Source organism: Silurus meridionalis, chromosome 3 (assembly GCF_014805685.1).
Source record: "Silurus meridionalis isolate SWU-2019-XX chromosome 3, ASM1480568v1, whole genome shotgun sequence".
Lineage (NCBI taxonomy): Eukaryota > Metazoa > Chordata > Actinopteri > Siluriformes > Siluridae > Silurus > Silurus meridionalis.
Genome location: NC_060886.1, coordinates 17,097,874 through 17,124,957, shown reverse-complemented (window position 1 = coordinate 17,124,957; position 27,084 = coordinate 17,097,874). Strand labels below are relative to the sequence as shown.

Here is a 27,084-nt window from a genome sequence, read left to right as displayed (position 1 = left end):
ATAAAATATCATGATCTATACTATCATCAGCATCCTGTCACTGATCGCACTAAACATTACATTACTTATCTGAGCTATAATGTTGATTCTACACTTGCAGTGCACAATGTGGTGTTGTTGGGGAAATTTAATATCAAGCAACTACACATGCATAGAGTATTCACAGAATAAACTTTTCTTTTTTTTTTTTAAATACAATGATGGATTTTCCTACAAATCTATCCATCTTAAAATGATTTATAAGCCATTAATTGACACACTTAAATTATTTCTAAACTAATGGGTTTCCACAGAAATTCAATTAAGCAAGGTCATGCTGCAAAAACTCATTAAGACCTTGTGTAAAAATTATATTTGCTTATAATTATGAACAATTAACTATCATTTAATGCAATTACAAATGGACTAAAAGGCTAGCTTGGAATTTGGACATTTATCCATGCAATTATGCAAAAATAAACAAAAAAATCCCCATAGAACCCTTCATTTTGTGATGCATTTTTAACTTAAGAAATAGAACACACCACAAGGTATTAATTCTTTTTTTATTCATTACAAAATCAAATAAATCCATAAAATTTTATTCACATACATTTAACGTTAGATTAAAAAAAAAAACCTAAACAATAAACATTAAATTAAAACATACTGATAATCAAAGATTATAAATAGTATAGTATTGAAATAGTAAAAAAGAAATGAAAGATGTACTGTATAGCTTTTCCAAATGCTACAAAAACTACACCAGAGTTTAATGACTTTTGCATACTTTACAATTAAAGTTGTTTAATTCAGTAGACACAGTATGATTTAAATGTAAATGTCCTTAAGCTAATGATGTATTCACTCATTAACATGAGAACCACTGCAGTAACACTGACTTCCATCCTGGCAATGTTCTTTTGCTTATCAGAAGACACGGCTCTAATTTGACCATGACAGGGGAATTCTCAAGTCACCATAAGACCTTTAGTATAATTAGCCTGCACGTGTGGACAATGTTGTGATAATGATGCCTGAAACCCAGTGTTCATCAGCAAACACTTGACCACATAATTATCTGTAGCTGACACTACGATTTTGTGTTTCCTCAACACCTGTGTGTCTGCATCCAATTAAAGACTTCTTAGTGGAGCTAATATAGAGCTAATTGAGTTACTCTTGCTGACAGGATCACTTGTATATCCTAGTGCAGTCATATCTAAATTACAGTATTTATTACGTTAATTACCACAATGCATCAACTAGCTTTCCAAATTAATTCAGTAATGAAGAGCATTTCATCATAATGCCATTTGGCCAATTTCGATGCAAGATCTTTCAATGAGCAAATAAAATGCTTACCAAATCCTTACCAAGTGCATATCAAAGCCACTTACTACATTGTAAGAACAAAGCTTTCGCTTAAACTTACTTCCAATAGTCATGGTAGTAGTGAACCTACACAGATGAAAAAACTGGAAAATGAGCATCTCATATCTGCAAAAGTACAAAACAGCACTCGTATAAACACTTTACCAGAAAGTTAATATTCTATCAACTAAAATCATAATGCCTCAATTTTGGGAGTGCAAAACATGCCCTTATCTAAGTCACAAAAAGATGGATTGAAATGTAAAAAAAAGGGTGAGAACTCTGTGATCTGCTGAAGTCCTTTATAATATATTCTCTAACCTGGGAATGAGATGTTGAATAGTAGGGAGTTGTGAGAGGCTTTCACTCTCTTTCTATGGTGTAATGGGTAATACTGTATGTGGATTTATTGTAAGATAACTAGTATGAAGATGGAGTTTTGTTGTGGTCTTTTCCAAACCTTTGTTATATGATAACACCATTTTGTAGCTTATTATACAAATTTGTGCTAGATGACTGAATAAAAATACTGATAATTCAGTATATTGACAGGCAAATTACTTTTTTGTCTTATACAAGATAAAGGGCTTTTCTTTCTGAGACCATCTTTGCAAGACCCATTCATTTACTCACCCCCAAACCACTTTATACATGTACAGCAAACCTTGCAAACTACATCATTTATACTGTTATTCATCATTGATTTAGCAGCTAGCCCTGTATCCCTACGTATCCACAGCCAGTAGTCATGTTCTGTGTGTATGTGTCTTAGGATAAGCCCTTTGCTTTGGCTCTGAGAGCACAGGTGTAGAGTGCAAAGAAGTTCAATTCATTCCCAGGGCCTTCAGCTGCCTCTCAATGTCCTCGTCGGAAATAGTAGCAGCTTTGGTCTTTGATGCACTGGGGAGATTCTTTCCAGCTGAGGGGGCTCTCACCATCTGCATAACACCATTCAGCAAAATCACATCAGTTTTAAAAACCAACAGCCATACAACTGTCTCTCTGTGTCAGTCCTTAAGATTAATATCTGACACTCAATAGACATTTCAAGAATAAGTAATCACATAATTTTCAATAGAAACTAAGAAAAAGAAAGTTGTGTTTTGGCCCAAGGGAGGACATAATACATCTGTCTGAGTTGATGGAAATGAGTAAGAAACAAACCAGAGGCAAAGCTAAAAGCCACACATCTGTCAAAAATAACTAAAGTCTACATAAAAGATCAAACTATTCATATGTGACAGATGGAAACCTAGAACATAAAGGAGCTAATAACATAAAGCTAATGAGTCTCTTACCTTTCCAGAAATTTCAATTCCAATTTCATCCAGCACCTGGTTCACAATGTCTTGAGATTCCTCTTCATCACCAGACTCAATAAAGATTTCATCCAGCGTATCATTAACTAATAAAAAATAAATAATTATTATTATTATTATTAAGAATGAAGTCTTATTTAGTGAAAAACATAATCCAAATGTACTGTATATTTGTAAAAAATGTATAATAAATGTATTATGTATTGACATTTATTTGTTGTATTTCAGTATTCATTTGTCTGTTCTTTTATGTGCTTGTATTTATTTTTATTTATTTCTCCATTTCATCTATATGATAATTGTGTTCTGTGTTCTTCATATTCAAGCACAGAAATCAACACCAACACATGTTCTAAAAGGGATTCATGTCCGCTGAATGTAAAAAAAAAAGAATAAAAAAAAAAGTGTATGTCTTTTTTAGTGCTATTGCCTTAGAAGCCATCATTTAAAATCTTCATATTCACCACTGTGAAGTGATGTGAAGTGAGTCAAAGGAATATGTTCTGTCACACTACAAACCAAAAATCAACCCTTTAAGCTAGCTCTAACTAGGGTTTGTGTTATACCATATTTTCCAATTGAAATTAATTGTTGGGTATTTTTCTCCAAAAAACAACTAATCGAGTTAAATAAGAGTAAATATTTTAAATAAGCATTTTTAGTAGTACCAGGTCTGTTGATCTGTTGTCTGTATGCAGCTATTAATTAACTAGTTTAAGGCATCCAATGATTAAGTAATTAATGAAAGATTGACTGCTAATTATCAACAGGGCAAGAAAATACAGGAAAAGGTTGAGAATGAAAAAAAGAATAAAGCTTAACAAATAAATATGTGGAAACAAAATACCAAATAATAATACTTAAAAAATTATTCTCACTCATATCTTCAGTCATTCCCATTTTAAGGTTTTCTTTTTGGAAGTCCTGCATTGTCTGCAAAGTCTTCTTTGGGTCCATTTTTTTATTGACAGCCTGCATAGTCTGAAAGATACACAGAGATCATGCTATGAATCAGATTTAGAAAAAATAATAAGGTGTCATTTAAACCCAAGGGATAAAACATTATAATCACAAGCAGGACCCGGCATGAATGAATACATATGGAATATTACTCAACATAAATCTTGTTGTAAGCACAACACATATAAGCTTATGCTGAGAGCAGACTTATTTAAAGTCCCTATGGGGTTTCAGAATGAAACTGCAGACAAAACAGGAAAAGCCCCATTTGATTATAGAGAATTATTTACACAAATCATCTCTACCACATCCTCGTTACAGACCCTGTCACTGACAGCAACCCTTCCACAAAGCCTTTACTATGACACTACCAATCCCAGGACTCATCATCTACAGTCATGGAAATAAATATTAATAGCTTTATTCCTACACAGAGGAGTCTGATACATTGTGTATGTGTGTGTGTGTGTATGTATGTGGGTATGGCCTAGTTTACCAGAAACTAGCTGGGAAAAACACCTTCTAAACTTAATAAACAATCATTTATATTATAAATGCCTTCAAGCCTCCAAAAACTATGAAACTATGCTTCTTTCACAGCTCACTGTTTTTTATGAACTATAAAATGTATATCTTATTAAAGATCCTGCCTTAGGTTTCATCATAAGGCATTATCAATTTACAATTCATTTAAAAAAAAAAAAAATATATATATATATATATATATATATATATATATATATATATATATATATATATATATATATATATATATAATTATAATAATAGTAATTGCAATAGTTTCCAAGCTTTTATCTGATTAACATTAAACTAATTTCAAAATAATTTCCCTTGTGATTTACTGACTGTATGTGATGTGCTATTTCACAAAACAATTGTCCAACATTCACTAGAGGTCTGAATTCAAAATCTAGTTCAGAGTGTATATTAGACATATTAACAAGATGCACATTTCTTGCACCTGATTAAGAATTACATTTCAAATGACACCCTGATCCCAGTAAAAAAAAATCCACACAAAAAAAACAAAAGTTAGTGTCCTGTATTAATATTCCTCAGGTATTGGGGCGAGTTATATCCTGCTCTTAACACAGATTATCTCTTTGCTGAGTTCAAACTGGTCATACGGTACCGTCTAAGGCACCTAAGAAACTGTAGTTCACTCATTGTGACCCATCAGCATTAAGTATCTTCAATTCAGCAATTTAACAAACATTATTGTAGCTGGGATTGTCTCAGCTGCTGGTGCCAGATTTGCCCTCCAATAGGTTAAGAATAAGCTCTGCCTTTTTGTGTAGCTCTTTATATAGAATAGCTCATTTGCATGCCTGCTGCCTCAAATCCTCCAGAGGCTAATGCTAATTACACTTGCTTATGCATTATTTTTAAGCTCAGTATCTGAAGCGTAAGGGCTTCAGCTTTTGCAACCTACCTAAAGTTTTCTTATAAACACTGATCACATAAAGTTAACAGGATCATTCCTAAGCTTAGAAATGTCTAATGGCTCCAAAATGTTACAGGTTTACCTTGGCTGTAGCAGACATAGCTCCAGCCATTTTCATTTGAGAGTTCATGACCTTGGTCTGTGTGGACATAGAGGTCACTTTAGAGCTCACAGAGTAGGTTCGGTTCTTCTGCTTCCTCAGCTGGACCAGCTGCTTGGCCAGGATCTTGCATGCATCTCGGTTTCCAGCCTTGGCCATTTTCCTAATCTCCATTTCCTGTTGAGGACAAATAGATTTATAATTTTAATTTAATAGAACTTCCTACCAGATATGATTACCTGAGATGCTGTTTTTAAGCAATACAGTTATCATTTAAATAAATATAGTCAAAGGTGATGTGGATTGTAATAAAGCAATCTGTGAAAGCTGATGCATCAAAGTTAATGATGTATAGGTTCTTATTTAAACATGTGTTAAGGAGTTAAAAAAGCAGCATATTAGGGCTCCAGGGGCTTTATGTATTAGACAAATGCACTACAATATCAATACATATACACTGTGATCTGCAACACCACCAGTCTCAGTTAACTGAAAAGGTACATTAGTAGCTTACAAAATTAGCTGTGTCAATTATGTTTGACAAAAGGTCTACAGCGTCTACCTATGTGAACAGTACAACACTGCATCTGGGGTTTGAAAAAATATAATTGAAAACAATAAGAACTTGTTTTCTATTTAAATTTAAATATGTGGTGCATGTCATGAATGGAATACACAGAACTGGTAAAAAAAATATATGCAAATTAGATGTGTATTTTGGAGGTGTTAATTATTAATAAAGAATTAAGTACAGTAATCCCCATTTATCGCGGTGGTTACGTTCCAAAACCGCCCGTGATAAGCGATAAACCATGATAAACGGACGCCACCCCAAAAATGCTATTTTATGTATACAGTACTGTACTGTATTAACATTTTACTTCATTTTACAATTAATAATTATATTTTTATTAATAAATTTCATTATTTTAACATAAAACTTATCAAAATAATTCTCAAGAGACCAGGAAAATCAGCCAAACAAATTAGTTATGTGGCAAATGCAATTCCGCGATTAACTGGGGGCGCGAGATTTGAACCGCGGTAAAGCGGGGGATTATACTGTAGTTTCTGATGGTAATGTTTTAACTGAGATGCTGTTTTGTATTGCAGGGTAAAAAAAGTTTTCTGGGAGAAGTGAGTTTGGCTAAGCTTTTAAGAAATATTTGTGAATTTCACTCTAGAATGAATAAAGTTATCAATTTACCATTAGTGCTTCTGAGGTACTGGAAACTTACACTGGCTTCATGTACACTGAAACAGTTGGTTGCTTTTACATCAATCTCCTCTCTCTCAATCTCAATCTTTTGCATCATTGATAACTCATGCATGACTTTTTCTACTTTCAAAATATGCTGTGGAAAACTTGGCCCTAAGTATATATCATGATAGATGATACAATTGTCTGTTGTCACTCTTCTTGTTCGAAAATGCTGCTGTTGAGAATCTGATTCTGTCATGGTGATTATTAATACTGCTTGGCGGAATAAAATGGGAGCATAACTACATGGAATACAATTTATCAGGGATGTTTTATTGCTGTGTCAGACTCTAGGCAGAGCTTAGAGTCTGAGAGCTGGAGCAAAATTGACAGAATAATGCCTAAAGAAGTACAGTCTCCTGTCTACAGTCTGACAGTAGTTCCACCATCATAAGCTATGGTAAAGTGAGCTCCACTGTACTGCAGACTTTGCATTAATCTGCCAAATGACACGATTTTATGAGAAAGCCTTCCAGTCACAACGACCCAAAAATGCTTCCTATGCTACATTTTGGCAAAAAAGCTCACTTTAGGCAACTTTCTATGTTGTACAACAGAGCACTTTCTGACCTAGAACAAAAATAAATCCTAAAATGATAGGAACCTACCAAGGTTTTTGTTTAATGAGTAAATCATTGTAAAACTATACATTATTCAGTGGATGTAATGTAGACAGCCTCTTTATGAGCATTCTCTTTCTCCTCAGCCCTCAGGTGTTTTAGCAAGAACACCCCTCATATTAGTGCCATTTATATCATCTAGTTTACTTGCCTCTAAAACTAAAACACAGAACTTAATTTTGGGTTAAATGAATAATATACCTCAAGCAAAATGCAGTTTAGTGAGATTAAGTGCTTTGTACAGTTAAAAGGAAAACATGAATTTCGGAAATACTTGCCCTTTTTTTTTCCACTTACCATTTGCTTCTCTTGTTTCTCCAAAGCAGCACGGTCTCTGCTGATTTGTCTCTGTGTGCCTCTCAGATCTTTTGTCTGCTCTTTAATGATATCTGTAGCAGAAGAGGATTAGGACGAAAATGCAATAAATCTGCCTTGGAAATCCAGTTATAGTTTATTGAGCTGAAACTCTGACTGTATTTTAGGTCTATTGCATCTGTGGACCTCTACGTAGGCCATTAATACAATTCTTAACATAATTCAGTACTGGCAACAGATTCATGCTCAGAAAGCATCAAAGTAAAGCTGCCTTTAGGCTGCTGCATTAAACACTTTTACACCTCTACAAAAAATAAGCAGGCAAATACATGTAAGCATACAGTATCTATAACACACACAAAAATATATTTGTATAATTAAATAATTTGTATAATAACAATGTTTTTCTGCAAAGTCGTGCTTCTGTGTGGCCATCTATCTATCTATCTATCTGGATGGATGGACGGACGGACGGACGGACGGACGGACGGACGGACGGACGGACGGACGGACGGACAGACAGACAGACAGATAGACAGACAGATAGACAGACAGACAGACAGACAGATAGATAGACAGACAGACAGATAGATAGATAGATAGATAGATAGATAGATAGATAGATAGATAGATAGGAACTAGGAAATGGAGACTGGTTTAAAATAACATTGAACATAACTGTTCAATCCATCGACCTGAAAATAATTGAATTAATTATTTGTGATAACATAAGGAAAGCCGCATAATTAACTGCTGTGCTTTAGTCCCAGTGAGACATGGTCTTTCCTTTCTGATTTCTATATTTACACACCAGGTCTTCAGAGATTATTGGCTATTTCAAACCATTACAAAGCTATTTTCAAAAGGTGAACTTTGTCTTTACTTGGCTAAACAAACATACACGATTCAACGAATGGCAAAAGATATGAGAATTCCAAAGTCTTCCGGATCATGCAGCATTGGGTCTGGTTTATTTGATAGGTGCTAAGCCATATAAACCAACATACAGTTTTCATAAAAATGCTAATAATTTATTGTGATTATTATTATTATTGTTATTATTACTATTATTATTATTATTATTGAGAAATGCATTATTTTCTTTAAAAAGCATTTAGCCCATGAACAAGAAAAGTGAATACTAAATCAGAATATTGCCTTGAGTAAAACACTAAAGCGTTTATATGAGACAGGGGAAAAGAGGGACATGATTTAAAGACATGGACAAGTTTGTCTGGTGGCAAATTAGATTTTTTTCATACATTTTTATAATGTAAAAATAAACCTCCATCAACCGTTAACAGACTTCCATATTCACACACTTCAGGTAGCAGAAAAGGAAGCCAGCTACCCATAGGGATGTTGGACTGTAATATCTCTATGGGCAGCTGGCTCCCTTTACTGCTACCTGAAGTGTGTGAATATGGAAGTACGAAAAATGTTACACAAAGTGACACAAATACGATAAATGTTCAGAAATTGTGGAAAACTGTAAAGCCTGGAAGATTTTTTGATGTATTAATTTTTGTGGACAATTTAATAGCAAGAAATAATTATTAATGATTAAATAAAGGCTATTTAAATGGGAGTCAGAACAAGGTTTTGAGCAAAATTGTAATTAAAGAAAAAACTGAATAAGTAAAACAGCAAAAGAAAAAAGAAATGAAAAACAAGAAAAAGAATTTAAAAATGTATATATATATATATATATATATATATATATATATATATATATATATATATATATATATATATATAAATATAATGATAATAACAATAATACTAGCAACAACAACAACAACAATAATAATAATAATATAATAATAATAATAATAATACCAAATGCATATTTGAAAAGAAAAAAGTTTACATAAATAATATTCCTATTTGAAAATAATAAACACAATTCCATTATAACTTCTACAAGTGTTTCTTACTAACCGATTGCCCAAAAATGGCAAAGTAACTGTTAACGACTTTAATACACTACGTAAAAGGTGACGTATATAGAAACGTATTAGAGGGTGGGATGTCGTACATGTAAGTCTAGGAGACAAACCAATTGTGCCATCTCAAATTAAACTAGAGGGCAGTTTGGCACGCTGGCACTGCACTAGCACTGTTGATACTGTACTGTATTAATATGGCAATAATACTGATTACGACTAGCAATTGAACCTAAGAAATACACCATGGAATTACAATGACAAAGGAATACATGCGACATGTAAGTATCAATGATTACTTACAGTGTTTGTTTTAATGTATGTATTTGTTTACATATAACAGTAATCTGTTAAACATGTCAAATTGGTTTATGGAAATTTTACTGTACATGAAATATGGTATGGTCTGGTATGCGATACATCTGCTACGTTTTTTACACAAATACGAAAAATGTTAAGAAATTGGGGAAAATCTGTAAAGCCTAGAAGATTTTTCATGTATTAATTGTTGTGGACATTTTAATAGCAATAATCTATTATTAAGGATTAGATGGAGGCTATTAGAATAGGAGTCAGAAGAAGGTTTTGAGCAGAAACACTGGCAAAACACTGTAGATATCTGTACTATAAAGAACGTGGAATATATACATACAGTCCATGCCAGGGCTCTAGTCCCGTACAATGATATGAAGTTGATGTAACATCACTGTAAGGAAAAGAACGAAAGAAAGGTATTGGCTATAAAAGCCTTGACTCGTGTAGCCGTGAAATAAGCACTTAGTCTGGCTCTGCCAAGCATTAATAGTAGGATCCCTCCGAATAACCTGCTTTTTGTTGTATCGCATTAAACAGAGTCAATACGTTATATGGTTTGTTAATGTGGGTGTACCTTAAGTTATACTCAAAAACCATTCGCTTTGCCGTATTCAAGTGCAATATGTTACACCATGTACACAGATGGAGTAAGATATTAGAGATCAGCTCTGTCAAATATATCTGCTATGAGTATGAGCACAGATTCAATAAGGAAATGTATAATAAATGGAAAGCGATTTAAAAGTTGAATGCTATTTGTATGAGAGATAGGATTTTTGTTAAAGTGTTTACATTTTTTTTTTATATTTGCTTTATAAAAAAAATAGACTATAACAATGCATATCACACCACTCTGAAGAAAAAGCAAGTTAAAGGCTATAAAAGGTATGAATAAAGCCATGAAATAAACACTTAGCCTGGCTTCATTAATAATTAGGACAAGGATCCTTTTGTCTAAGCCAGGTACTTAAATTACATTTGAGTATTGTAAGCATCACCTCAGTCTTGCGCAGTTTGGTGCAGTGTACACACTGAGTGAGACGTTAGTGCTCAGGTGAGCTTTTCAAATTCTAAACTATTGATGTAACGTTACTAGTACTTATTATATATATATGTACATATACACATATATATATAATAAGTACAGAAAACGTGATCATTTTGTAGAGAGATCTGTAAAATGTTATATCTAGCAGTACATATATATATATATATAATAACAATAATAATAATAATATAATAATAATCATAATAATCATAATAATAATAATAATAATAATAATAATAATATTGTTATTATTCATGGTTAACATGGGTCTCCTTCTTGAAGAACTACCTTCAGATAGACTGAACCCATTCCACACACAGTTAAATTAGTGAATTAATGTGAAGTTTTAAGACACGTTAATGATTGTAAATAGTGTTATTATTATTATTATTATTATTATTATTTTTATTATTATTATAGCTAACATGGTAATTCCCATACTGCTCTTTCAAACAGAGGGATCACAAAATTACAATAATCTTTCTTAAAGGTGTTCTTGTTTCCTAAGTGATGTGTCAAGCAGAACAGGCAGATCGTGAACTCTGTGATTTGCACAAAGTAAATGCCATAAAAAACATTATTTTATTCGTGTCATATTTAATCATTATTTAATCAGTGAAAAGTAACTTACCGTCTACAGTCTTCTTCTTAAACAGAGACGCCATGATCATTAGATGGACGTAAACTAATTAACTAACTATGACTTTGTGTGGAATCTCAGCCCGGCTCTCTGTCCTGCCAAAACTCCTGAGTTGCGTGTTGTTTATCTGTACAGCACGCTGACTTTCCCTACACATGACTGCACTGAGTCAGATCGCCTCTGACGTCATCACCTCCGGAGAATGAAGTTCCTGCCATGCGCTCTAGAGGGCGCAGTAGGCTAGGGGGCGGGACCTTCTTACACACAGAGTTGCCAGATTCGCTGTTTGCATGCTATGTTGGCATTATATGAAACTCCAGTGAATATTGGAAGGATAGTGGTGCCTATTTTAAACGTTCACCCACTTTAGCAGCTTTGATTACAGTAGAGAAATGTTACAATAATTGCCATATAAATTTGTGTAGATGTGGATAGTCAATAATTAGTGAATTTATGGCCTGGTATGTATATATGTTGCAATAAATATGTAATATTACAATTAATATTGATATATTTTTAAATGGTTATTTGCAAAACAATAATTTTACTTCTTTGCTCTATCTATTATTAAGTCACCAGGTATTTAACATTCACGTTTAGATGTACCCTGGTGTAAAGTGACCAGGGCAAAGGAGCACAATTAGACCAAGAAACAAAACTATATACGATAAACGTTCCAGAAATGCACCAGTAATCCATACTTTTGTGTCTGTTTGGTAGTTTTTTTTATTATTTTGTACTATAATTAAAAAAAAATTATAATAATTTTGCTTTAAAAGTCTTTGTTTAGACACTTAAGTATTGTTTTGGGTTAGTTTGAGCTTCTTTTGTGCGTATTTAAAAAAATACTTTTCCTTTTGTTTGGCTGAATTTGGCAACCCTTCAGTCAGCACACAGGCATTTGAGTGTAAAGCCTTTATTCATTCTTGGTTTTGGTTAGAGCTGAATGCATGTATTAGATACTCATATCTATTGTTTTTATTCTGATTTTCAACACAAAATCTTGTTCGTTAAAAAAATGTGTCCAGTTTGGTTATTGCATTCACCTGCACAATGTGATCAGCCCCAGAGAGCTGAAAAAGGCAGGCTCAGAAAATGAGGGTTAGGGGATTAGTGAACCTCAGCAAAATCCTGGAAGCCATGAAGATGAAAGGAAGAGGGAAGCCACACAGGGTGACATTGTAAAGGGACAGTGTATGCATTGCCTCCGGCAGTTTACAGCCCCTTTCTATGAAAGACATTGACCATCCTGGGGCAATATTCTTGTTAAGGTTATTAGGGGGATGTTTTCATACAATCAGCAAGGCTGGCAACAGGGACTGGCACTAAATGTTCTTATAATGATAATAAGCCCACTGGTGATCAATCTTGCCCCAAGCACACAGACCAATTGTACGATCTAATAATGAGGCAAAACCACAATTTCCTTTGCCAGTGAAGGGTGTCTTCAAAGTATATTAAAAATCTAGATCACATATTGAAGTGAATGTATTTGGCACATTTAGTGAGGTCCCACAGAGGCACTTCTGAAACAATGATCTCTGTTTCTCTGTTCATGGCATTGCCCAAGGCTAATAGACACACAGTGTTAATGAGCTAACTATGTCGCCAGACAGCTAAATAAGACATTTCAACTGTGAAATTAGATTTTTATACTGTTTGCTTCAGAGAGCCAGAATTATAGTATTTTTTTTTAAATATATATTTTGTGCAAACAATGATACATCTCATCTCCATATTTTATTCCACTGTAGTGTATTATTGAAATTATATCAAAGATAATTGGTCAGAAATTCAGCTTGCAGTTTGTTCACAGTGTTCAGCCTGGCTGTGTATGTATTTGTTGAATACTGTGTTTAAGACACAGCTGTAGAAAATGTTCATGATGACCATAATGCATTCATTGTGGCCTCGGAATATGACATGGGTGGATTCAGAAAGGGACAGTGGAATCTGGGTCCCATCATGTTGATTTAGTGGCCACATCTTTGCAGTGATGAATGTGTTGTGCTTGAGCACACTGGACAAGAGGCATGGGAGCTCATATATCGAATGACTGCCTTCGCTCCATCTGCCCCTGGGAAGAATATGGCTCAGGATTGTCCTGCACCATACCACACAGGAATACCCAGGGACCATGGGTAATGAGAGATTATCACCCCTGTTGGGTTGCAGTTGTGCAAGCACACATGCGCACACGCGCAGACACACACACACACACACACACACACACACACACACACACACACACACACAAACACACACTCTCTCTCTCTCTCTCTCTCTCTCTCTCTCATTCAGTATCAGAGACTATAACTGACCCAGTAATTAATCAGTCATATATAATTATGTCTGACATGGATAACATTACCATGATATTTAAAAAAAAAATGCTATCTGGCAAAATCATTTTCTTAAATCACAGTGCACTATCCGACGGCAATGTTTGACCTCCTCTCCTCAATTCCACAACTAGCAGTGTGGTTCATATAAGTTAGGGCACACGAAGTAGGGTACAAATTTGTAATTGCCAGGTCTTCCCCTGTATTTCCGTTACTACAGCCTCAGGGTTAAGGAGAAACCAGAATTATTCAACTGAAGCAAATGAATTGTATTTGCATGGGGAATTAGAATCATTAAAGTTGGAAGGGCAAAGGGAGGAGAAGTCCTTCAGACAGGGACACTGGGAGAATTCCAGACAGACTTAGCTAGTGTCTGTACACCCTGCCTTCAACCAATATGTGCCCTACATTCAGACTGGATAAGTGTAGATAGCTTGGCAGAGTACAGAAACATTTAATTCATCCTCTCTAAATTACTCATATTGCTGTCATAGTGTAAAAAAGTAGATTGTGTTTGCATTTCTATCTTTTAGCATAATAATAATAATAATAATAATAATAATAATAATAATAAAGCTTCATTTTTATACATTTCTAAGAAAACAATAGACATTCAATGACATTGCTGAACACATACAGAATCAGTGTTTAGCTAAAAGAGGGAAAATTCAGATCAGATATTATAACCATTCTGAAATGAAAAAAGGCTAGAAGTATGAAGAATTTCACTCTGGCTGAGTTCAATGTTTGACATTTATTTATTCTTATGCAAAGAACCGATGGGTTTCACTATCTCTACCTATGAGGTCTTTGAATCCATATCAGTTAATATTATTTCATTGTTATTACATTTTCAAAATAATGACATTTGCAAAAAACAGGGATGCCTAATTATCCAGTGTTCATGCACGGACCCTGCTTAAGATGGTTCTGATATAATGGTGAATCAATTTAAATGGGAAGTAATCGGAGTGAACATGTAACACAAAAAAGCTTTGGTGTCTGGCCTTACTCCATGAGAGTTATACCAACTGAAATGAGTTTCCTTTTAAGAGCCACTCATGCAATTAAAAATCATATTCGGTATTGGGATGATAATATAATTGCTGAAACAGCAGGATAATTAAGTGTATGAAAAATACCTCTCTGTGGACATGCACGTTGATTGTTCGATTAAATATGTTTGTCTTGGAAACAGGATTTTGCTTTTTTACTGAAAATGTTTTTTCTTTGAGTGGACCCCTAACACTTTGCCCTCGATTTTACCTTTACTTCTACAGAAATACTACTACTAATAATAATAATAATAATTTCAATAATGGGTATGCACAATTGCATCTTTTCATATTGTCTTTCATATATAAACAGCACTGCTGCAATATTGAATGTACTACAAAGTAAAAGATATTTAAATTATTCTGTCATTGGTATTGCTCCTACAGTATAACTGTACTTGCAGTGCAATCAAGTATGGTGTACATATGCTTTTTGAGGAAAAATGTTGTGCTTTAATATGTGCTTGTTGAACAAACCATTTCGAAACTTAATTTGAAGCTGGTAGAGCTGTGGAGTTGCCTCCATTCTTCTGGAAAGGCTTTCCAATGGATTTTGGACTGTGGCTGTGGGGGTTTGCCAATTCAGCCGCAAGAGCATTACTACGGTCAGGCACTGATGATGGGTGAAAAGGCCTGGCATGTTGTCAGCATTTCAATTCACCCAAAGGTGTTAAGTGGAGTTTAGTTCAGAGATCTCTGAAGGCCATCTGAATTCTTCATCACCAACCTTGGAAAAAACATGCCTTTATGAACCTCACTTAGTGCACTGTAGGTTTTCATTCAGCAATGTCATGCTGGAACATACTTGGACTCTTGTTCAAGTGCAGCAAAATTAATTTAATAAAGCCACATACTGTGATGTCTGACCGTTATAGCTAAGCATCTATTTACATTTGGCGCATGTCTGGACTTGCCAATAGTTCCTGGGAGTTTAGAGAGATAATAAACTAAAGCAAAACAAAAAGAAGCAAAACATTACTTTTTCATGACAGTCATGTTTACATGTATATTACTTTGGAATCTATATAATGTAATTTTTTTTTTTTCATTTATGAAAAATAGAAGAAACTACTATAATAAAAAATATTGCTCGGTAAATATTATGACTAAATTAAGCATTATAAAAGAGGTGGATGATTGGTGGATGGTGTGTTATTAGTGACTAAATGTCTGAGGTTTTTGCATAGTAAAATCACAGTGATGACATCACTTTTTTTTTTACCTCTGTACTAATTAAAGTCTTAATTTCTTCATTGCTTTCTCCTCACAGGACAAAGGCGGGATAAAACTGGTATTAGGGCAAAGCAGAGAAGCAAAGAATAAACAGTTTAGCATTCCTCTTCATGTGTCTCAGGGGATTGATAACATCCTGCAGGCGATGGTCCCCTTGTACCATCTGGAGGAGGGGATGAAGACGCCGCCAGTCAGAGGAGATTGCTGCTGCACACATACACTAATCTGCTTACTTATTTAATTTGAAATAAACAATAATTATATTGACTAATAATCTGCTCATGTATTTTGGTCAAGCAAATCACAATGTAGCAGTTAAATCATGATAACCTAAATGATAATGTAAAATAAATAATTGCAATTAACCATAAGCTATATTGTACAGCAGGCTATACAAAATGTTTATATGGGGAATGGGTGTGTAATTACCACACATTAATAAATGCGCTGACAACACCGTTCTGCCTGTGAGAAGGATAACATAAAAGCTTATCTGGATAAAGAAATGATATTGTCCATGTAGAAGATAAATAAAAAAGAATTTTATTAGTGTATAATGTGCAATATCTTTTCTCTCTGTTAAAGCAAGGGAACAAACAAATATCTGTATTTAATTGTGGTAATGCCTTATAAAAACCTTTCTTTAATAGCTTGATGACATGATGCATTTAAAGATATATATATATATATATATATATATATATATATATATATATATATATATATATATATATATCAGACAATATATTGTCTATATATTGTCTGATATATATATATATATATATATATATATATATATATATATATATATATATATATATATATATATATATATCAGACAATATATAGACAATATACAGTCTCCTGTGCTATCACTTACCTGTGAAATAAAACTAGCTACAATATTCTGGTCACCAATCTCACTATAGGTGAATATTATACTGAACACAAAAAGCCAAATCATGCTATTTAATCATCACATTTATTCAGCCTTTTAATATCAATTATTGGTAAACTGTATAGAATATCTATTCATATATTCATGCATTTGCTAGTAGACAGGTAGTAGATATCTACATTTTGTAGATACCTACAAAATGCTACTGCCAGAAAATGTCTTACAGGTGCAATAAAGCTTGCCAGGATTCTACACTATGTGGACACTGGGTTTGCTGGGTTCACTATAAAATTCATATGTGCCTTTTGAACATCCTATTTCTAATGAAGTCCTCATTTACTGTTAATCTCCAATCTATTCGGAAGATTTTCCATTCGAGTTTGGACTGTGGTTGTGGAGATTTGTGTTCATTCAGTCAAAAGGGCATTAGCAAGTCAAGTACTGAAGGGTGAGGAGTCCTGGGATTCAGTCAGCGTTTCACTTCATCTCAAAGGTGCTGAATTGGGTGAGGTCAGAGTTCTACTGCAAGCTACTCAAGATCCTCATGTAAACTATATCTTTATGGAGCTCACTTTGTGCATAAGGGCATTGTCATGCTGGAACAGGATTGGGTCTCCTAATTCAAGTGGTAAAAATCTGGTGGTTGTCCTGCATCATTAATAAACCAGAATGCAGCAAGGTCGAGAAAATATGATCATATAACCCCAATCTTATCATCTCTACATTGGCTTCCTGTTGAGGTTCCAATTGACTGCAAACTATGGCTACTTACTTACAAATCACTAAATGGTTTAACTCCAAAATATCATTCCAGTCTTCTAACACACTACAATCTGTCACGCTCCCTGAGATCTCAAAACTCCTGACTTCTAGTAGTTCCTAGAATAGCAAAGTCCACTAAAGGTGGTATAATATTTTTACGTTTAGCTCCTAAACTTTGGAATAGTCTTCCTGACAGTGTTTGTGGCTCAGACACACTCTCCCAGTTTAAGTGCAGATTAAAAACGTATCTTTTTAGCAAGGCCTACACATAACTCACATCACATCATAACCTTGTGCTCCAGTACATCTAATCAAATGCACATCATCAACTTGTGCTGTTTATATCATGAACAGCAGCTACGCTAATTCCTCTCCACTGGTTCTCTTTCTCTACCCATCCCGAGGCATCCTGAGGTTGCTCCAGCCCCAGTCACGTCCCACTTTATGAAGATTGTGGACCTAGAAAAAAGTAGATGCCGACCCCACAAACATCCCGAACCATCTAGAGACGTACCAGTGCCAGTTGGATCCCACTTCATGTAGAGTTTGGATACTGGACCTCTTTGAGTGTTTAAAGGCTCTGTCATGGAAAAGCTGATGTTGGATCTGTGATGATCCCAAATGTTGAGCTATTTTATGAGTTGCTCAGGAGCTCCTAGTTTTATAACCACAAATGACTGTAAAAGACTGTAGAAAGAACATTACTCATAATCTTACATTTGAGTGCTCAAGTTAGTTCTCACTCTCCAGTGTTCTGTATTGTTTAAAGATTGATAATCACACTCTTGATGTCACCCAAATGAGAATGGGTTCCACTTTTGAGTCTAGTTCCTCTCAAGGTTTCTTCCTCATAGCATCTAAGGAAGTTTTTTCTTGCCACAGTCACCATGGCTGCTCATCAGGAATAAATGCACACCAATTACCTTAACTTTTAAAATTCTATAAAGCTGCTTTGAGACAATGTCTGTTGTGAGCACTTATAGAAATAAACTTGACTTGACTCAACTCGACTATTATTCAAAATGCCAGGTTAAATAAACTCTTTTACACCCAGGACCCATATATGTGTTCAATTTTAAATTCCTTAGTGACATACCTCAGACATGCCTTACCATTAATAACTGAGTAATCGGACTGGAATTTAACTGCTAATGATATAAAACATGGACTCACTAAACTCACAGCAGGTGGCAGCACATACATGCTTCAAACCGACCATAAAACTTGGCTGATTAATTTAAGAGGAGCAGACCAGTTTCTCAACAGAAAACTCATTTGCACAGGGCCACTGAATGCGTAGAAACCTATATGGACTAAAAAAATATATATATTTTTTTTAATGCGTAGTAAATTCGGATAGGCGTATGACCCAGATTGAATACCAATAAGAAGATGATTTGGGTCTCCTAATTCGAGTGAATGGAATAATGCACAGGCATAAGCATCAACATTTTTCATAAACTTTAGCATTACATGGCATTGTCACTGGCAGCATATATTTTTTTATCTAAAAAAAGATTTTAAGTATTTACAAACACGTTTCACGGACCCTATTCACTCGTGCATAAAGAAATCTAAGCTCAGGGTTTGAGCGCTCTTCGAGCTTGTCAAGTGGGTGTGTGATTGCTCAAGTAACTTCCACCAATCAGAGCACGGCGCGCTAAACTTCCATCCAATCAGCGCAGTTCCTGCAAACTTTTGGTAACTCTTTAGGTAGGAGTGCCCGAGGTTCGTTCCTCTATTTTGATCTACGAGCTGTAGGTGGTGAATCCTCAATTGGGAACACTTTTTGTATGTAAATTTTTGTCTTTACACACTGCAGCGCTTTTGTTGACGCTCAGGTTTATAAAGAAAGCCGTGATGACACCAGCATTTATTCGTCATTGAGGAGCCAGCCACGGCCGCTTTGCTTTTTTTCCCCTCTGAAACTCTATCGAGATTACTGACAGCCTTCTGCCATGAGCTGCCTGGATGTTATGTATCAAAATTATGGAGCTCATCATTACTTGCCAGCGACCGCTGCAGCAGCTTATAAAGCAGCATATTACCATCACCATCAACAGCAGCAGGTACGATCCCTTATTTATGCATTCTTATCTAAATATTGTGGGTTTTTTTTGTCTGTTTATTTTTTTCCTGTCCTTTCACTGAGATGAGCCTGCTTTTTGCTTTCACTGTTATTTAGTAGTGGAGGATAGTGGTTATGCTGCTCTAACCAATTCAGTGATTTTTTTTATAGACGTGTGGTGAGTTATTGATTCTCTGAATATTACAATTGCAGTTTATGACTAATAGGTACTTAATAATATGAGATAACTGTCACTTCTGTGTCAGCTTGATCAAGCTGATCATGTCTCTAAATCAGATAAAAAAATCAGAACACATTTTAATCTACATTTATTCTTATTTCTGCAGTTAACTCTAAATGCAAAACCCTTAAATACTAAGAGCTTGAGATGGCTAGTCATACATAACTCAAACCATTACAAATTTTTTTTTTATTAATTAAAAAAAAAAAAAAAAAAAAAGCATCGGCAGGAAATGGATTTGTAGGCTATATATATATATATATATATATATATATATATATATATATATATATATATATATAAATATAAAAAATTGTATACTGGCTGTATGTGCAATATATACATTAAAAACACAATGTCTTATGCAATCTCTATGTTTTGTGTTGCTCTGCAGAAAAAGTTCAATGCATATAGCAGGATGCAGGACTTTGTTGAATTGCCTGCGCACTGCGCCCACAGTAAACAAGCTGAGAAGCCCAGACCAGAGGCTGAGTTGCAAAGAGATGATGATGAGCGGTGTAGTGAGGAGGAGGTGAGAGCTAAGGATTCACAACCAGCTGAGACAGAGTACTTGAGCTCCAGGTGTGTGCTCTTCACATATTTCCGTGGGGACATTGGTGATGTGGTGGACGAGCACTTCTCCCGTGCCCTCAGCCAAACTAGTGCCTTCAGTAATGACACCAAGAGCATTAAGCTGGCATCTGGAGGACTTTGGAAAGGTAACTTGAGCCAGGATGACAGTTACACCATCAGATTTTGTGGATGTTTTAATATTACATAGAGATCTATTGTATTGCTACATAACACAAAAATTATTAATATTTTAATAATGGTTTTGTATGTTTGCCATTTTCAGACACCGCTTCTCTCTGCGATGGTCAAAGTGGTTCTTTGCCCACATCGTTATGGAACAGTAGTTACCCATCTCAGACCAACTCCTGCATCCCCTCCGTTCATAGTGATTTTCCTGCAGCTGCTGCCTTCCACACAGCAGACACTGGAATTTGGAGTGGCCATAGCCTGACCCAGCCTGGCCTGCCCCCTCATTCAGCTCTCAGTGACTCATGGCCCTATGGCCTGAGTGGCCAAAGCAGCACCGGGCACCATCATGTCCATGACATGTACCCTCATATGCACCCACGCCACCATCATCCCCACGCTCATGCCCATCCCATGCTCCATCACAGCCACAGCAGTGCTCTGGACCATCGCTTCAGCGCCCTTCTGTTGCCAGGCATGAGGGCATCGAGTAGCCCTTCCTCTTCTAATACAGAAGGAATCAAGACAGAGCTGGAGCCTGCGGCTTCTAGCTGGCCAACAACCTTCCATGGTTCTGTAGATATATATGACACAGGTGGGAAAAAGAAAATATAATACATGTTTAGGCTGATTAATAGAGCTAATAGGCTCTGTAACTGTGTTCCTGTTATAACCATTAACAACAATGCATCCTATATAGATTTCTAAAATATATGCAATATCTGAAATTATATATTTTTAAATAAGTTCTTTCTTTCTGACAGCAGTGGAACAGGACAAAGCGAAAGCCAGTGTCTGGTTTTGAAACAGAGAAAGCCAGCCTGTGACACATAGCCTTGGAGTTGAGCAGCGCTGACATGAGCAGTGTGAGATGGGCCAGAGTCTCACTGTGGAATCTCTCTCTGGAAAGCTTTCAGATTTCCTGGGAGGCGACTCAGGAAAGGAAACTTTGACTCCCTCCATTAGACAAGCATAACAATAAACTTGGAGAAACTCAACTTTCTGTAAATGCAGACGTTTGTCCAAGTTTGTGTATGATGCGAAGAACGAGGTGTTAATGAATTCAGCAAGAGTTCTGTTGCAACCTGGGCTTTCAAACAGCTCTCACAAAAGGAACTTAAATGAAGGAAGAGTCACAAATGTATCAAAGTCTTAAGAGGTATATTTTTCCTCCTTTTTGTAAACCATGTTGAACATTTCCTGTTTAGTGGTTTGTGATCAGGAACAGAAGTATAAGCACATACCACTGGTTTTGTTAAAAGAACTGCCTGTCTCGTTGTAAATGAAGGCCAGTTTTGTGTTATTGTGGCTATAAATATGTGAATATTTGAGTAGCAGCCTTGTTCAAAAAGATGTTTTACTTTAATATATTTTGTCTATGGTCTTGTGATCTACAGATTTGACAGTTCTGTAAGGAATTTGTGCAAATTGTTTCTACCAAAGTGTTATGTTGCATTATTTTGACTTTTGAATAAGAATGTAAGTGTTTTTATTGCTAAATGCTGAATAAATTGCTAAGTTGTATTGGCAAATTTGCTTTGTTGACTGGATGCTATGTTGCAGCTATTAACTAAAAGATCTCATTATGTTACACCAAAGTGTTTTTTTTCCTTTATATCAGTGAATGTATAACTTAAGGACAATTAATAACATGTTGATAGCAGAAGTGCTTTGGGTGTATTGTAGACCAATGATAGGCTTTTGACCAATTTTGGGAAAACACTGAGAGGACTAAGAATCCCAGAAGGCATGGTGTCATTCCATTCAAATTCACAGGACAACCCCACTTCCACCAAGCCACTGACACTGCTTTCTAAAGTTGCCAGTATTCTTAAAAACGACACTATATTTTACATGATATCTTAATTGTAATTTATATTAATTAAATAATTAAATTTATATTAATGTTGTGATGTGTTTTCTGTTAAAACCAAATCAATTGAGCAAATGTTAGTTTTAACAGACAGCACATCCCCACAACAAACACCATGATTAAATGCAGCATCATATACACCATATAAACACATAAAAAATGACCCTAAATTCAGCTCAAGAATGTAAAGACTGTGCAGTATGTACTCTGGTGTGAAATTGTACATGATTTTGGAAAACTACAACTTGAAATATTTTTGATTGGAGACCAATGCCAGAAAGTGTATTATTTTCAGCCAGCTGTTGGGTCAGTGCTGGATATGTTGGGAAAGAGATCATCAAATGACATCATCTGGTAGTGAAATTTCTGACCAGGTGTCAGGACCAACCAGAAACTGTACGATTAAACTTTGACATTTTACTCTCTGGGGATTAAACCTGTCATTCTGTCTCCTCATAAAAAATACATTTTCTGCATGAGTAAAACTGAGATATAGCCAAACCAGTATGTTATAGAAGTTTAACACATATGTTTGTAATGATTATTGGATTCAAATCTGGGCTATGCTAAAGCAACTTAATGTTATTACACAGCCCAGGCTCACTACATTTCACGATATAGTCACAAAATGTAAACTATTGATTAGTGTGCATAGACACAAATTTCCCTCTTTTTTCATGACACTAAGAACAACTTTTTATGTAATGTATTTCAATAGGAATATTTTTTTTCTGCCACTGGATACCACAGACACTGTATTGTTTTTTTTCTCGTTTGTTACCGCTACTCAACATTTAAGCAGGAGATTTTATCATTGGTTTTATTGCTTTATATTCTGTAAGCTACTGGCTATTAGAAACTGTCATCGGTGGTTCCTTCGAGTCAAAATTCAGTACATTTACATTTACATTTGCGGCATTTAGCAGACGCCCTTATCCAGAGCGACGTACAAAAGTGCTTTAAATCTCTAGTAATGAATATTAAGTAAATATTAAATATATAAAGTAAACAGTAAATATATTCTCCCGCTTATCCTCATAGGAGCCTGCGTTAATTAGACACACACATTTATTACAGTATAAACATAACCCTTACCCTAACCCTAACCATATATTTTCTGTCTTATTCTCTTATAAAAATGGGGGAAAAATAATGACCTTTAGCATTTTTGTCAGCACTACCCATGATCCTCTGCCTCCGTTGCTATGGATTTGAAGCCAGACCAAGGCAATCGTGCTGAGTGACATGAAAAAAAAGAAAAATTTGTGTCCATTAACACAAATCAATAAATATTTGTTACTATATCACAAAATGCCGTGAAACTGTGTTGTATTACAAAGTAAAGGTGTACTTGTACCTTAGCTATAACAATAATTTAACTTGTTTTACCAGTGTCTGTCATTCCTAAATGTTTGTTTTGTGAATGAAAAAATATTGCTATGTCCATCATTGAAATAATGTCTTCAAATATAAGCTCTAGTGGATGAACATGGCCACTCAATATAGAGTAACCTGAAGCACTTTCTAATTGCCACTCTCAGTTATCCAAGTCCTGAGAACAGAAGGCCTGTGATCAGGTGCAGGAAGAGAGCTCTTTAAAGTGGCCCAGACAGAAATTAAGCTGATAAATGAGGAGTACAGAGATTTTCCATCTACAGTGAATCATACTCTACTTGAATATCCACAACTCTCCATAAATCCATATCCATAACTCTATTTGCTGTTCATCAGTGGTATACAGATGGTAATTAGTTCATGTGTGGTACTGCTACATGTTTGATGGTTAATGTACAAACTCAATTGAGGGCCAGCATCAAGGATGTACTTGATTATAATAATATTCTTAATTAAAGGCCAAAGCTTTCACTTTGTTTGCGAAATTTGTTTTACAAATATTAAGAAAAGAATGAATTTGATTGTAATGAGTATACAGTATAAGGTGCATGTGTATTAAGTAGTCACACCTGCCTCCTCAAAACAATATTTTATACTTTTAATTAACTGGGTTTATAATCACAGATGACTGATGAGTTTGACAGCTTGGTGGAAAGAACACTCTACTTTCTCCAGTGCTTTCTTAGCAGAATACAAGGAACCTAGCTTTCTCCCCCAGCCAGCTCTCCAGGCACAGTCCCTCCCTCAGGAAACCAACCATTGGAAAAATGCAGCTCCTGCTTGGAGCATAGAAATCAAAGTACTCAGCTTGTAGCCCCTGCATTAACATGTAATGCACTTATATGCTAATTCACTATGGGCTCCTACCGGTATCCTTTGGACACACCGCAGGCACTTCCAAACCAGACAGTTGACAGTGCCATGGCAGGATGTTGCCTAAAATGGCTTTGCTACTTCCTGTGGGGATTAAAAAAAAACAACTATAAGCAAAAAATGTAATTGTAAAGATTTATTTAGTCAATTTTGCTGATGATAAAAGATACAATTATTTTATTTTATTTATTTTGTTGTATATTTATAACATTTTATAATATCAGTGTTGAGAAGAAACAACACCTGAAAAGTAAACAAAATAATAAAAGCAAGAGAAAAAAAGGTAATGTAATGGGTTTGAATGGCAGAACTTACAATCAACACATGACCAACCAATTAGAAATGTTCAAGATTTTAAATCACGAATTAGAAATGGATAATGTAATCACAAAATTGTCGATCTTTAAAGGCCATAATATGACATTTATGAATGGCAGAATGCTCACAGACTTAGATAAAAAGAAACCAGAAACCTAATGCTCAATGAAATGTATTGTATAAGCCAAATATTAAAAGTGAAAGACACAGTTTAAAAGAAGTCTTCATGGTCACAGGGTTATCCCCACAAGATTGATACACTCAATATAAAGAGTTCTTGATCAAAACGTAAAAGGAAAATAATATTGTTCAAAGGACAGCAAGAAGAAACAAATGCACTGTTTACAATTTTCCTCCAAAAAAAAAAAACATTAGTTAAATATTACAATAATAAATAATAAAAATTGCATATCTGTATTTCTCAGATAATTTGGTTTAGCATTGGATATATACAAACATATTGTACATATCCAAAGCAGCATTTGTGCTGCAGACTTTTAACAGTTAGCGCACCAGCAAAATCTCCCAGCTTAATAAAAGAACACTACACATATATATCCCTGTATAGGAATGAGCATTATTTTTCATTGAATATAATAATATTTAAACCTGGAGAAAGATTTTTTTCTTTCCAAGAAGGTGAGCTGGAGTGCTCGGAGAACAGAGTGGAGCCTTCCCTCATCTCTCAGCACCATTCCTGCGTAATTGAGCAGATGATTAGTGTAACAATCACCAACACAACACCAGCTGTCTGAATCTGAAACAGCACAAACACAGCCACCCCTATTTCATTACACCCCTTTGGCACACCTCTGCTTTCAGGAATGTACAAGACCATATGGCAGTTATAAAGTCAGCCTAAACCTATAGCTTGAGCTGCTCACTAACATCTACAGTCCAAGTTCTCTTCTAATCTGGTGGAATAATTTTGACTAATTTGCTTTCCTCATGCAAGGCACTAGAGAATAAAACACTGCACTGTGGTTCTGTTTGAATATCAAAGGCATGGCCCATTATCTTCTGCCAAAAAAAGTTAACACACTTGTAAGTTGGGTTAAAATGAGCAAGTCATTTAACTGGAGCTGTCACATGCTTTCAGTATTATATATGTACTTGTTACATGACTTTTTAGCTTTCTACAATTTGTATTTTTATTTTGTATTGATTAAAATATACTTAGCCATGTACAAAATATTTTGGGATTAGGCTATACACACTTCACTTATTTGGCTTTTAGATTAAAGGAAAACACACAAACAATTGCAGATCACTATTACAATAATAGTAAAAGCAGGTGGTTGCTTGAAAAAATGACAAATGACAGAGCCATTAATCAAAACAAAGCATGACTTGAAATACTTGTTTAGGTCAACACTGATGAGTGTATATAATGTTAGGAATTAGGAATATCCCATCAGCATGTCTGCTCTCTCCACCTGCGGAGCACTTGCCCACCCACTGTGTAATGAAAGTGCATTCCTTGCATTTACTGACACTTTAGCTTCCTCAAATTTATGTTAAGCAATAAAAGCCTAATGATATTACCAACTATTTATTATTGCAGGATAGAGGATAGCCTAGTGCAGTCAGGATCTACAAATAAACTAAAAATTTAATAACATACGATAATAAAACAATTGTTAAAAAAATTCTATACAATCTGTGAGCATGTGGCATGGTCCTTTCAAATATTGCACTGTTTATACATTTTCCATTATTATTTAAATTAGCAAATATACCAGTTTGAATGAAATATTTATAGTTTTATATATTTCTATTATCATATTTATGTTTTTTCCACATACATATGATGCACCTTATTGTGTATCTCATACTTCAATTTAAAAGAAAGTGCAAAAAAAAAAAAAAACAGTTCTGTCTTAAAACATTTTGAAAATGTATTAATTAAACATTACATTTTATGA

The 27,084-nt window shown here is 34.8% G+C and overlaps 2 protein-coding genes and 2 long non-coding RNA genes across 8 annotated transcripts; 2 read left to right on the top strand and 2 right to left on the bottom strand.

Moving 5' to 3' along the window:
- Positions 1 to 578: 578 nt before the first annotated feature.
- Positions 579 to 11,486, bottom strand: chmp2ba (charged multivesicular body protein 2Ba). 4 transcript variants are annotated; one of them, XM_046845320.1, is made up of 7 exons: positions 11,334 to 11,486; positions 7,376 to 7,467; positions 5,180 to 5,374; positions 3,551 to 3,653; positions 2,652 to 2,758; positions 2,289 to 2,291; positions 579 to 1,479 (listed from the first exon to the last, which is right to left on the bottom strand). In XM_046845320.1, exons 1-7 carry the CDS (start codon positions 11,371 to 11,373, stop codon positions 1,474 to 1,476), a joined length of 546 nt encoding a protein of 181 aa, XP_046701276.1. In that variant the 5' UTR covers positions 11,374 to 11,486; the 3' UTR covers positions 579 to 1,473. The 4 variants fall into 4 exon arrangements, with proteins under 4 accessions (XP_046701276.1, XP_046701279.1, XP_046701278.1 ...); XM_046845323.1 differs by having other exon boundaries at positions 580 to 1,440; XM_046845322.1 differs by adding an exon at positions 9,992 to 10,045 and having other exon boundaries at positions 581 to 2,291.
- LOC124380582 lies at positions 9,482 to 16,526 on the top strand. The gene is made up of 2 exons (XR_006924701.1): positions 9,482 to 9,620; positions 16,010 to 16,526. It is a non-coding gene; the product is annotated as an uncharacterized LOC124380582 (long non-coding RNA).
- A 2,833-nt stretch (positions 16,527 to 19,359) lies between these two features.
- vgll3 (vestigial-like family member 3) lies at positions 19,360 to 22,232 on the top strand. 2 transcript variants are annotated; one of them, XM_046845340.1, is made up of 4 exons: positions 19,360 to 19,701; positions 20,336 to 20,660; positions 20,798 to 21,295; positions 21,468 to 22,232. In XM_046845340.1, the coding sequence occupies exons 1-4, from the start codon at positions 19,591 to 19,593 to the stop codon at positions 21,503 to 21,505; spliced, it is 972 nt and encodes a 323-aa protein (XP_046701296.1). In that variant the 5' UTR covers positions 19,360 to 19,590; the 3' UTR covers positions 21,506 to 22,232. The 2 variants fall into 2 exon arrangements, with proteins under 2 accessions (XP_046701296.1, XP_046701294.1); XM_046845338.1 differs by having other exon boundaries at positions 21,465 to 22,232.
- LOC124382961 lies at positions 21,153 to 25,936 on the bottom strand. Its single transcript, XR_006925146.1, has 5 exons — positions 25,769 to 25,936; positions 24,836 to 24,925; positions 24,591 to 24,744; positions 23,731 to 23,809; positions 21,153 to 21,274 (listed from the first exon to the last, which is right to left on the bottom strand). It is a non-coding gene; the product is annotated as an uncharacterized LOC124382961 (long non-coding RNA).
- Between the last annotated feature and the right edge of the window lie 1,148 nt (positions 25,937 to 27,084).